The sequence below is a fragment of the Myxine glutinosa genome, chromosome 5 (genome assembly GCF_964187855.1).
Source record: "Myxine glutinosa chromosome 5, kmMyxGlut1.1, whole genome shotgun sequence".
In the NCBI taxonomy this organism is placed as follows: domain Eukaryota; kingdom Metazoa; phylum Chordata; class Myxini; order Myxiniformes; family Myxinidae; genus Myxine; species Myxine glutinosa.
In genome coordinates, this window is record NC_136265.1 from 162,192,107 (window position 1) to 162,206,644 (window position 14,538).

At 43.5% G+C, this 14,538-nt stretch overlaps 1 protein-coding gene across 1 annotated transcript in view; it reads left to right on the forward strand.

Moving 5' to 3' along the window:
- The window catches only part of LOC137426833 (BAR/IMD domain-containing adapter protein 2), a 61,680-nt gene that overhangs the window by 4,328 nt on the left and 42,814 nt on the right, over window positions 1-14,538 (forward strand). The window contains exon 3 of the mRNA XM_068115773.2: window positions 2,527-2,613. Coding sequence (XP_067971874.1) covers window positions 2,527-2,613 — 87 coding nt within the window. The remainder of the gene's footprint in view (window positions 1-2,526; window positions 2,614-14,538) is intronic.

Below are 14,538 nucleotides of genomic sequence, written 5' to 3' on the forward strand. Positions count from 1 at the left end.
GGTATTAGGACTAAGATTCACTATTACCTAATTACTCGCGCTGCCCTGGAAGCGAGGAAATAAGCCCCGCACGAACCACATGTGTTGAGACGCCGAGCGGTGCGTACACGCGATCCGTGCCGTTTAGATGGTGAACCCGGTTCTAGCGGTCTTATTCGTGCCACGCTTAGTCAATGGCGAAATCACAGAGGCGATAGAATTGGAAAAAGGAATAACAGGTTTATTTACACTATACAATGATTCCAGAAAAAGGGGACAGTGCAGCCTTATACAGTCTTACTTAATACCCAGGACAAACGGGCCCGTCTCACACACGCACACTCACACGGGGCTTGCAGCTGCAGGATGATGGTCCACGCGTCCAGGGATGGCTCTCGTGCAGCTCCCTCCGGTCTCCGGCTCGTCCCGTGCAGATGGAAGGAGGAGAAAGCAGGAGCTCGTAGCGTGCCGTTTGGCCGCACAAGGTTATTACGGGGGAGAACGGTAGGGGGTGGGCTCTGGTGCGGTAGGCGGTTAACACTGGCGGTTATGATCGCGTTTACTCGCGTGGCTGAAGTAGGCGCTATTTGCCCCCGGTGCGTCTGGCTGCAGCCGTGTACTCGTACCGCCAACGCCTCTTCTTCTTCCCCTCTGGCGCGTACGTGTTATGGCGAGTTACAGTTCAAAACCTTAAAGCGCTATCGCCATGAAGTTCTCCCAAGTCCTTCTCTCTCAAAGTCCTGCTTGTAAGTCCTGCTCGTAAATTCTCCTGCCGACAAGTCCTTCTCAAGGGCTTTGTGCAGCGACTTATATCGGCACGCCCCGCGAACCTTCTCAAACTCACCAGACGCGCCTCTCTACGCCCTCTCACGCCATGCCGCTAGAGCCCTGATTGGCTGGTGGCTCTTACCGTCATCGCCTCTGACGCTCCGATCTCAACGCCGCCCCCACCCCGACCCCGCGCTTCTCCTTCTCAGACCTACCTCATGTTACTCGACTAGTGGACAGCCAATGCGTAACAAACTGGATCGAGCAGCCAATGCTTAACAAACTGAGCGGGCAGCCAAATGGGGCGCGGGATGGATTCCGCCCATCGAGGTGGAATTGGAGGGTGGACGCAAAATGAACGGGACCTAATCTCATGTCTTTACACAACGCAGATATTAATAGGGGAAATGGCCTATACTTACACATACTATGACATAACTAATACTACAAGTGGGCCTACCTGTTGCTCGTGGAACTAACTATGGGGGGCAACCCTTTAACCTTTAATGATCAATATGTGCAAATCTCAAAACCATAGCAATATATATAAAATGAGAATTATATATAATAATTAATTATAATTACACAATACACATATATATATATATATATAATTATAATTATATATAATAATGAATTAGAATTACTTGTATATATATATATCTATATATCTATATATATATATATATAATTATATGTGTATGCGCATACACAAACACACACACACACACACACACACACACACACACACACACACACACACACACACACACACACACACACCACACACACACACGCAATGACGAAGAATCTTTCAAAGACACTACCTACAAACCAAACCCCAGGAATATTAGCACAAACGAACTGCAGTTGGAAGCTGTCCTGGGCTTTGTGACAATCCTGAAAAGAACTCTCAAACCAAAAATCTGAGAGCTACACAACATCCATGAATCGAGATCCTTCACCGAGACGGAGGGAAATACTTCGAGTCCTGGAAGGAATCAATTCTATCTCCTGAAGTGCGAATTATGGCGATAAAAATCAACAATCAACGAGACACACACACACACACACACACACACACACACACACACACACACACACACACACACACACACACACACACACACACACACACACGCTTGTTTCACTGTGCTGACAGGGAAGGTCGAAGTATTTCCACCATTTGAAGGGCCTGGGTAGTTGACCTGCCATGTCTTATGTGACTCAGATTTGAAAGAAAATAGTTTTTATATTGAATTTAAAGTACGTGTGGCGGTTAAGGTGGAAGGTCATACTCTTGACAGATCGTCAGGGTTTCTCCTGACAAGTCGTGAACATTTCCTTAACTAAGAACCAGTACTGGACAGGTGACCGCTCCATCGCACGGTACATAAGTTTCCACCCTTAGCAACAGTGGGTATAAAACTCAAACTCATGACGGTAAAGCAACAAGCCTTTCCACACTCCAAAGTATGCGTATTCCAAAGTATTCTACACTCCATTAGTGCAAAAAAAAATATATTATTTTAATTTTTTAAATGCAAAACCTGCTTGCAATCCTTGCAACGGAGTGACAACCTGTCCAGAGCGGGATCTCAGTCACATAAACCTCCCCTGCAGAACCGATGATGCTCTGGAAACAGACTAAGGCATTGGATGGTGATTGTAAGCATGTCTGCATTACCTGAACAAGCTATTTATTCGATATAATTTCAAGGAGGATTTAATTGCATGAGATGCTCTGCTCAATGGCATTCATGGCCTTGCCTTTCCTAGGTGTGACCTACACTGCGAAAGGCTACTTTGACGCGCTGGTGAAGCTTGGGGAGTTGGCGGAGGGAAGTCATGCAGCGAAGGATTTGGGTAAAACGAGCTTGCTCATCTTTAACAACGTCGAGACGTAATTATGTATAGTTGGAGAACATGTAGTAATTACAAAAATGTTATGGGGATTTGTAAAAAATCCCCCCCAAAAAACCCCAAATTTGCTATTTTATAGTGCACTGCGCCCCCTCCCCGCACCCCCACAATCACATTAATCCTCCTATTTTAACATGTTTATAGTTTCTAAATCCTTGTGCCATTAAATGTACATCTTTGACATATACAGGACTGGATAAAATGTAGGACATTGCCATTGGATTTCCTCTTCCTCTTCTTCTTCATCTTCTTCTAGCCATGACCTTGTCAGGCCCGCTGCGGCACCACAATGTGGCATTGTATTAATGACCAGCAGCACCGTTGGGGAAGGAGTGGAAGGGTTTGAAAGGAGAATGGGGGTAGTTAAGCAAGACTCCTGCTTTGCACAGAAAGGGTGGGACATTTTTAGCTGAGTTAATGAAACACTTTGTAATGCGCCTGTTTGCACCTCGCTGCTATTTGCAGGTTTTTGTCCAGAGGGAAAGGTTTGACATTTCTAGGTATTCATTGACGGCAATGGGGAGAGTTGGAAGGTTGGGGGAAGAAACGAGAGGTAGGAGAGGAGGTTATCGCGTGGTTGTGCAGCGGTGACTGAATTTGGATTCTAATCGTGGTTTCCGTTTCCGTTACAAATATTTGAAACCCATACAGCAAGGACTCTTTTGAGGCGATTGTGTGTTCCTGGAACGTGGAACGTGTTGTTCCTGCTGGAGTTTTTCTTTATCTTACGGACATCATTTCTTCACAATGAGATGTAATTTTTTTATTGCATCAAACTTTGCTAATTCTTTCCATGTTTTCTACTATGATGTAATTATTCACGCGTCACCAATCGCACAATCAGCAGTTTTGTTGAGAGCCGTCAAGTTTGATTGGCAAGACGTTTTCAAACCTGTTTAAAATGAAGAAACTCGACCCAGGTCTTTGCTGCAAACATATGTTGCACAAAACATTTAATTTAGTTTGTTAAAGCAGTGGCTTCTTATTTTTTTAAAGGCTCCAATTATTCCCATTCTTTGAGGTAAGCAGGGGGAACCATGTAGGCCCAAATCTTTGTGCAACCCGGCTGGCCAGGCCTGTCTGTCGCTCAACTGTGACAGGAATTTGCAATTTATTTTGGGTGCTGGGGATACCTCACCTCATCTTCGTCAAAGACAGACACAGTGTATATACAGTCATGTGGAAAAGTACGTACACCCCATGTAAAGTTTTGACTTTTTCAACATATTTCAACATACAGCTATTTGATCTTCATTTCAACAATATTGATAGATAAAGGTGATATAATATAACAAATATCATGAAACATTTACATTTTGTAGTCCATTGGATAATTTAAATAAACATAAATGCAAATTTCGCATGTGGAAAAAGTAAGTACACCCTTGGCTCTAATAGGTGGTATTGCCCCCATTGGCAGAAACAACCTCAAGTAGGCGTTTCTTATAACTGTCTACCAGTCTCTGACATCGACTGGGAGAAATTTTTGCCCACTCCATGCAGAATTCTTTCAGCTGTGCGATGTTTGAGGGGTTTCTTGCATGCACAACAACAACAACAACAACATGCATTTTAAGGCCATTTTCCCTGCTAGAGCGGGGGTTAGTCTTGCGGTCCCCATGACAATCTTCTCCATTTTGCCCTATTTTCTGCATCTCTCCTTGTTGACCCCCTTACCCGCATTTCTTCTTCCACCATCTTTAGTCAAGTCTTTCTCAGTCTTAAACCCGTCCTCTACTTCCTTCTACATTCATTTCCATCACTCTTCTCAACCAGTCACTTTCATCCTTCCTCAACACATGACCAAACCATCTCAACCTGTTCCTCCTCACAGCATCAATCACAGGCTCTATTCCCATCATCTTTCGCAATTCATCATTTGTCTTCCTACTCTCTAAACTCAACATTTCCTCCATCTGCAGATCCCTCTGTGCACACCTTACATTTGAATGTAGCTGCCACACTGGTTAATGACCCTCTCAGACCACTACATTTTTGATGAACCCACTCAGCGCACATTGTACATTGAATGGAGTTCACTCCGACACCCTTCCTGCACACAGCACATGGCCACTTCCCAGTTCTTTCCACCTCACCACATGCTTTACCACTTACCATCACCTTCGTCTTTCCGATATTCACCTTCATACCTTTTGTCTCCATACATTTCTTCCACTTGTTCATCTTTTCCTTCAGTCCATCCATACTTTCCGCAATCAACACCAGATCATCTGCATACAACAACTCCCACGGTAAACCCTCCTTTACGTTCTGAGCCAGCACCTCCATCACAGCTACAAATAGTAGTGGACTTGGTACCGACACCTGATGCACTCCCACCTTCACCTCAAACTCACCACTGTAAATTGTAACTCTTTTGAGCTTACTTTTGAGCTTACAACTCACTCTTTTGTAAATTGCCATCACTACTCTGATCAACCATTCCTCCACTCCTAACTTCCTCAATGCCCATGTCAATACTTCGCATGGAACCCTATCGAATGCTTTCTCCAGATCAACAAACCCAAGAAACAACTTCTTCCTCTTCTCCATGTACTTCTCCTAAAACTGCCTCACAATAAAGAGCGCGTCTGTCGTTCCTCTTCCTGGCATAAATCCAAACTGCATTTCGTCAATGTTCACTTTCTTCCTTATCCTCCTCTCCAACACCCTTTCCAATACCTTCATTACATGCTCCAATAACTTTCTCGCTTGGTACGAGCCACACTCCAGAGGGTCACCTTTCCCCTTGCATAGAGGGACGAGGGTACTCGGTTCCCAATCCACTGGAATGCGGCCTTCTTTCACCACCAGATTACAGATCTCTGTCATTCTCCTCACACCCCAACTTCCTGCTGCCTTCAACATATCTCCCACAACTCCCGTCGGCCCTCCCGCTTTTCCACTCTTCATTGCTTTTATCGCTTCCTCAACTTCCTTCTCAGTTATCTTCTCTGCCGGTCCTAAAACTGGGTTACTCTCGACGTTGCCATCCCATTCATTCTCTGTATTCAACAGCATTTCCATACATCTTTTCCATCTTCCTTTACTTCCATCTGGGTCCACAACGATTTGTCCCACTTCATCCTTCAAGCAACTCAACCCCATCACATCACACCTCTCTTTCGCTATCTGCTTTGCAATCCTGAATACCGTTCTCTGACCCTCTTCCGAATCCAAGCGTTCTCCGAACATTTTCCTACATGCCTCCTGCGCCTTTGCTACCTCTTTCTTTGCAGCCTTCTTGGCTGCCTTATAACTTTCATGCTCTGCTTTTTTTCTTCCGTACCCTTCGCCTTCTGCCACTCCTTGAACTGCTTCCTCTTCTCGTCAATCCTCTTTCCAACTTCATCATCCCACCACCATGTATCCGAGTGCCTCGGTGGTCCTTTTGTCCATCCACATACCTCACCAACGGCTCCCACAAGACTATTTCATTGACATCCAACCACTTTCAAGCTCAAACACATCATCCTCTACCCTACTCAGACTCAGTTTCTTGCATGCACAGCTCGTTTCAAATCCCCCCACAACATCTCGATGGGATTTAGATGCGGGCTTTGTAGATCAAATTTCAAATCAAATTTGTAGATCAAATTTGTTCAGCCTCTTTCTAATGGTGGACTCGTGCACTTTGACATCAACATTGGGAAGAGCTACCTGTAGGTCCCGTGATGACATTCTGGGGTTCTTAGAGACTTGGCCATTCCAGAACCCTCCATTTCTTTCTTTTCAGCCATTCCTTGGTGGACTTACTGGTATGTTTAGGGTCATTGCCATGTTGCAAGGTCCACCTTTGGTTGAGCTTCAACTTTCCGACAGATGGCCTCACATTATCCTCAAGCACCCTCTGGTACAATGAAGAATTCATAGTGGATTCTATGATGGTGAGCTGCCCAGGCCCTGATGCAGCAAAGCTGCCCCAAACCATAATATTTCCACCACCATGCTTTACAGTTGGTATCAGGTTCTTCTGGTCAAATGCTGTCTTTGGTTTTCGCCAAACATGTCTTCTGGTACTGTGGCCAAATAGCTCTACCTTTGACTCATCTGTCCAGAGCACATTGTTCCAGAAGTGCTGGTCTTTGCCAAGGTGTTCATTGACAAACTTTAGTCTTGCCCTGATGTTCTTTCTGGACAGCAAAGGTTTCCTCCTGGCACACCTCCCATGTAGATCAAATTTGTTCAGCCTCTTTCTAATGGTGGACTCGTGCACTTTGACATCAACATTGGGAAGAGCTACCTGTAGGTCCCGTGATGACATTCTGGGGTTCTTAGAGACTTTCAGCATCTTGCGGTCTGCTCTCCGGCTAAACTTGCTGGGGCGGCCTGGCCTGAACAAGTTGGCAGTTGTTTGGAATCTTCTCCACTTGTAGATGATCTTCCAGACAGTCGAATGATTGATTTCAAATTGTTTGGAGGTCTTTTTAAATCCCTTCCCATATTTGTAGCCGTAGGTATTGTTACGAATTCCGGGTTTATGGGGGTTACAATTCAGGTCATTTCTTATTAATGTATATTCTATTAAAGGTTGTTGTGATTAACGGGTCAGGAGCCCTTCTGGGAAAAACGAGACCGGAAACGGGATGGTGAAGAAGAGGAGGAGGAGAAGAAAGGGCGGCCATCTTAAGCTTCGAGAGCTCCGACGCGAGCGGAGGCGATCGTTACCTACTTTGGAACGGAGTCGGAAAAGCCCGTCTGGCGAGAGGAGTTACCTGCGCGGGGTGATTGATTGCCGGTTATGGGTCAAGGTGCTGTGTGGTCCTGGAAGGAACCAAGCGCCCGGCGCTGTTCGCCTCGACGCCTACGAGCGCGTGTACGGGTCGCACCTTGGGCTTGGCACGCGAAAGAGATTGGAAGGAGACGGTTGAGAGTTGAGACTGCAGCTCGAGACCTAGCCGCCGAACGTGAAGGACAAGGGAACCGTGCCTCTGTGAACCGAAGTCCGCGCGTCAGGAGAGCGCCGGATTACTGCGGAACCTGCGAAGTCGGGTATCCTCGCTGAGGTTGTCGAGTATCCTCACTCCCAGCCCCGGATTGGAATCGGACCTAGATTCCCCGATCGCTGGATCGACTCGACGTCACCTGGGAGGCGTGCAGGAATCGGACATTGCTTCCCCGATCGCTGGATCGACTCGACGTCACCTGGGAGGCGTGCAGAGACATTGGGGGCAAGGGCCGTGAGTGTTGCCAACACTTGTGGGTTAAGGTGGCGCCACCTATACTATAGATAAGGATTGTATGAAAGTGCTGTAAACGCATTGTGATTCCTGTGCGGGATTTGGGAATATATTGGGGTTTGTTCGTAACCCTTGGTGTGGCCTCGTTATTGATTGACTTATTTTCACCCAAGGACCATACATCTTTCTGCCGGGGCTCCCCTCGAGGTTGACCCCGTAACAGTATCTATAACCTTCTTTCTGAAGGCCTCAGAGAGCTCTTTTGATCTAGGCATGGTGACGCCGCACACTTCAACAACAAAGAGCAAACCAAACTAAATGTCTGAGGTTTAAATAAGACAGGTTCCTCCAAGATCCTCTCTAACGATGTTCTAATCATTTGCACCTGAGATGGTGCACCTGATTCTAATTTTAGGTATTTGAAGTTGTGATAAATGGCGGGGTGTACTTACTTTTTCCACATGCGAAATTTGCATTTATGTTTATTTAAATTATACAATGAACTGAATATGAATATGAATGAATGGACTACAAAATTGATATATATTTTTTATTTTTTTATTTTTTTTGTATACAAGATCGAGGCTCGTGAAAGAGCGAACATTTATCACACAGAAAGACAAACCGACAAACCGACACATAACCGACAAACGGACACATAAAACAAATAACATCGGGAGCGGTAGACAAGATGGGGAGAGAGGGGGAAGGACACAAACACAACATTTGAGAGCAGGAACCGAGAGACATGGAGACATGGAGACATCGAGAGATCTGTGGGAGGGAGAGGGCTTTGGGGGGGAGGCATGGGAAAGGGGGTGGGAGAGGCATAAAACATATGGACACTGCCAGGACTACCAGGAAAGAAGTTGGAAGTACAAACAAGGTGGATCTGGGGTGAATTAGTGGGGGTAGAAAAGATCAAGGTTTTGGATGGGGGAAGATAAGAGATGGTGGTGAACAGCTGTTTTAAAGACCTGGAGGGAGGAGTGGGATTGAAGGGAGTGTGGGAGTTTGTTCCAGAGGCGGGAGAAAAGAGGAATGGAGTGAAGGTGAGCTTTCATGATATTTGTTTCATGATATTTGTTATATTATATCACCTTTATCTATCAATATTGTTGAAATGAAGATCAAATAGCTGTATGTTGAAATATGTTGAAAAAGTCAAAACTTTACATGGGGTGTACTTACTTTTTCACGTGACGTGACTGTATATATATATATATATATATATACACACACATATATATGTGACGTATCTATATGTATATATATATATATAATTATACAGTATGTGTGTGTGTGTGTGTGTGTATATATATATATATGTTGTACTAGCTCGGCGAGCGCGTCGTTACTGAGGAACGGGCTTATTTTAGCTGAGGATAATGACTGTACCTGAGTTGCTGTGTTATGATTTACACCAATTATAATACAAACAATTATTTTGCACAAATGTATTTGTTGTGTTTGTGATATTACATTTTTATAGGCAATTTAGGTTGAAGATTTAGGTTGAATGTTTTTTTTTCAAGAAAGAACCCCTCAGCACATACATCGGGGAGGGGTCGGTGCAGACTGGAAGTTTGGGACGATTACACCTCACCACCACGTAATTCAAAACACCTCAGCACCAAGTAATTCAAAACACCTCACCACCAAGTTATTCAAAACACCTCACCACCAAGTAATTCAAAACACCTCACCACCAAGTAATTCAAAACACCTCACCACCAAGTAATTCAAAACACCTCACCACCAAGTAATTCAAAACACCTCACCACCAAGTAATTCAAAACACCTCACCACCAAGTAATTCAAAACACCTCACCACCAAGTAATTCAAAACACCTCACCACCAAGTAATTCAAAACACCTCACCACCAAGTAATTCAAAACACCTCACCACCAAGTAATTCAAAACACCTCACCACCAAGTAATTCAAAACACCTCACCACCAAGTAATTCAAAACACCTCACCACCAAGTAATTCAAAACACCTCACCACCAAGTAATTCAAAACACCTCACCACCAAGTAATTCAAAACACCTCACCACCAAGTAATTCAAAACACCTCACCACCAAGTAATTCAAAACACCTCACCACCAAGTAATTCAAAACACCTCACCACCAAGTAATTCAAAACACCTCACCACCAAGTAATTCAAAACACCTCACCACCAAGTAATTCAAAACACCTCACCACCAAGTAATTCAAAACACCTCACCACCACGAAATTGAAAACACCTCACAGCCATAAAACACGTAATAAAAACACCTCACAGCCATAAAACACGTAATAAAAACACCTCACAGCCATAAAACACATAATAAAAACACCTCACAGCCATAAAACACGTAATAAAAACACCTCACCACCACAAAATTAAAAACACCTCACAGCCATAAAACACGTAATAAAAACACCTCACAGCCACGAAATTAAAAACACCTCACCACCACGTCATTTAAAAACGCCTCACCACCAAGTAATTCAAAACACCTCACCACCATGTAATTCAAAACACCTCATCACCAACTAATTCAAAACACCTCACCACCACATAATTAAAACCTCACCACCACGTAATTATAAATACCTCACCACCACGTAATTCAAAACACCTCACCACCATGTGATTTTAAAACACCTCACCACCACGTGATTTAAAAACACCTCACCACCACGTGATTTAAAAACACCTCACCACCACGTCATTTAAAAACACCTCCCCACCACATAATTCAAAACACCTCACCACCACGTGATTCAAAACCACCACAACGTTATTAAAAACACTTCACAACCACAGAAACAAAAGTTTGAGGGAGTCGTTAAGTGACAACACAGACTGCCCAGATGTGTAGATATCTATCTATAATTCCAGTAATCTCTGTGTGTATGTATGTATGTATGTATGTCTGTGACCGCTGTTTCTCGACAACCACGGGTCCGATATACTTTAAACTTGCCAGGTATATTGCTGGGGACCCGAGGATGTGCCTTTTCAAGGTTTCATATTAATCGGAGAAGTAGTTACCGAGCTATGTCCAAAAAACGATTCAACCAATCAGAGAGCAGCGAGCTATCACGTGTGCCGAACGTGCCGAACAGACTCTGCCTCGGACGGCACATTTGAGAGCGTATTCATTTATTTCACGTTGGCAAACTATGTTGGCGTTAAACTATGTTTTAAAACTAATTAAAACTAATTTGCGATTCTTTCGCTTTCCTGCGCGTTTGTGCACGTTATGGCGATTTCTTTACCAAACTCCGCAAGCCGTTCGCTTTGGACCAAACCATTTCATGTAAATAGAGGGGGGGGGGGGATTGTCACCGTACTCGCAAGCCGTTCGCTTTGGACCAAACCATTTCATGTAAATAGAGGGGGGGGGATTGTCACCGTACTCGCAAGCCGTTCGCTTTGGACCAAACCATTTCATGTAAATAGAGGGGGGGGGGATATAATTTTAGATATATATATAGTACGGGCATGCCCTAGTATAGATAAATGACTGTACCCGAGTTGCCGTTTTGTCATGGTTTAAACCAATCATAATTCAAACAATTATTTTGCACAGATGTATTTGTTATATACGTGATATCACATTTTATAAACAATTGAAGTTGAAAAAAAAAAATTTCCCCAAAAAAATTCCAAAAAAAAAAATAATAATTGGAAACTTTTTCTAACAAAAATACCCTTAGGACATACCGACGGGAGAGAAATGTGCATAAAAGAAGTTTGGTATGATTTCACAAAAGTTTGAGAAAGTAGTTCAGTGACGACACAAGACAACACAGGACAGACGCTGCACAGATGTGTTATATATATATATATATATATATATATATATATATATATATATAGATGTCAGCCTCGCTGCTGGAGCTTAATCTCTCTTTCTTTCACTGCTTTAATCTCTCTTTCTTGCAAACAAACATCATACACTTTTCTTCCGATTTATTTAATGCATGGCCTCTCAATGAGGACTATATCATATCGTCTGTGACTGGAGCTTTCAACATTAAAAAAATATATATATACAGTGTTTGTATGGATGTATGTATGTATGTCCCCTCAAACGTACACCAATCAGAGGTGAGGATCTGGTCACATGACAGGGGTGATGTGATGTCATTATGGCGGTACGACAGCTGACTCCACACACCGCCATTTTGATTCCTATGCCCTTCAGGCCGGATATTTCGCCGAACCTGTCATGTATCACAATCTGCATGCTCTACTTTTACGTTTTTCATTCAGTGTGAAACAAACAAACACGTGAAACACATGAAGTAAAACACGTGAAAATAAGAATCTTTTATAACACTCGATTGTTATCTTGCCTGTGGTTGTTGTTGTTTGTGGATTCCTTCTGTGTAGTTTTATATTTTTTTTCTATTTCTTCGCAAAATATCACTACTGTAAATATAATTTTGTATGCTCGTTCTATCTCCTTCTAAAGGGTTTCTACTATCGTAGAATAATAAATGTTGCTGTTCAAACTGCTGTGTGAATTGACCATACATTAGCGCTTCTTCCTTTTCTTCAAACTCGCAAAGAGGCTTTTAGAACTAGCAAATTCGTGATTAAACAAAGTATTTTTTTTATGGCGTAGATGTTTGGTTCCTGTGTTTACAGCGTTTGTTTCTCTGTATGTATGTATGCATGTATGTCCTTCACATATTTATCCTACATATTGGGTGAGTTTTATAGCTGACAATTACGCTTCTAAAAGGTAGAATGTAATGCCATTTGGCTTTGCCAGTTATGTTTCTTTCAACACCCTTTAGGGAACGTTCATCTATTACGTCATATACCTGGTTGTGGCAAATTATCACACTTGATGATTGGGGGGAACAGAAATTATGACAACAGGGTGATATGATGGGGCGGGGGTGCGTGCCCCTCCGATCATATATCATTAAAACTTTGATTAAGGACTCTTCAAACATTGAAGCATTTCTTATGACTGCCTCCAACCACCCTAAGCCTGGTGTTGGCTTAACTTATAGGGTGGAGGGTGCATGGCTGGCCGAGTAAATGTCATAAGAACAAAGGGAAAAATCACAGGGGCATTTGCACATTGGGAATTTATCCTTATGCCCTATCTAATTAGCATAGCTCCACCCCTCGCATGGAGACACATGAACTCTTACACGGACATTCGGCCCTGATTTAGATACATCGAGGTGGCTTCACCGCATACGGAGCAGGCTAAACCGATACAATTCTACCTCGACTAAGGTATTTCATTAGCTACCCCCACACACGTAGCAGTATCAAACAAGCCCGGCTACACTGCTGTTAGACTTTCGGTCTTGTTAAAGGAAGAAGGTGCTTCCAACCAGAAAGTTTAAAAAAACTGAGATGTACTCCGCGAATTTGACCAAATAAGCAAGAGCAGACCCGGTCTCAGGTGACGTTTCACCTGCTTCACAGCTGTGAAGCGAGTGAAACGTCGCCTGACACCGGGTATGCTTTTGCTTATTCGTTCAAATTTGCGGAGTGTGTGTGGTATGTATGTATGCATGTATGTATAGAAATTTTGCGGAGTGTGTGTGTGTGTGTGTGTGTGTGTGTGTGTGTGTGTGTGTGTGTGTGTGTGTGTGTGTGTGTGTGTGTGTGTGTGTGTGTGTGTGTGTGTGTGTGTGTGTGTGTGTGTGTATGTATGTATATATGTATAGAACCGCCTTTAGAGGCCATTTTGCCCTGCAGGGTGGGGATTGGCCTTTTTTTGGGCACCATGGGCCATAACCTCATGGTTCCCTTTTTGAGGCAATGTTTTATGGCCAGATGCCCTTCCTGCCACCAACCCTGTTGGTCGCCTCTTGCGACGCACAGGGAATTACCAGTGAACTGGTACTCCATTTGCCAACCTCGAAAGGATGACAGGATGAGTCATTTGAGTCAACCCCCCTGGTGTTAATTCAGCGATCGACCAGGATTTAAACCCAGGATCCTAGGATCCCAAGCCGGCACCCTAACCGCTAAACCAACACCAGGCCGTATGTATGTATGTATGTATGTATGTATGTATGTATGTATGTATGTATGACTGTATGTATGTATGTACACTACCGGTCAAAAGTTTTAGAACACTTCAATTTTTCCAGTTTTTATTGAAATTTACACAGTTTAATGTCTCAATGTACTCTGAAATTAAGCATAGAACAATAAACAATTGGAGATAAAAAAAAGAAATCATAGAATCATTTTGTTTAACAAAATTTAATTGAAATATTTGACTCAGCAAAGTCGCCACCTTTTGCAGATATAACCGCTGAACACACTCGTGGCATTCTTTCTACAATGGAAATCAAATATTGTTCGGGAAGTTCTTCCCAACACTTGCAGAAGTTCCCACAAATGTGTTGCATTTGTAGGTTGCTTTGCTTTCACCCTTCTGTCCAGTTCATCCCAAACCAGCTCGATGGGGTTTAAGTCTGGAGACTGTGCTGGCCATTCCATGATTTGAAGCCTACAGTCTTGTTATTTTCCTCGAAGGTAGATTTGACATAGCCTGGAGGTGTGTTTAGGGTCATTATCTTGCTGTAGGATGAACCCCTGAGCAACTTGGTGTATACCAGAGGTTATTGCATGGCACTGCAAAATGCTGTGGTAGCTTTTTTTGTTTCAGGGTGCCAGTCACTCTGTGCAAGTCGCCGACTCTGATCCA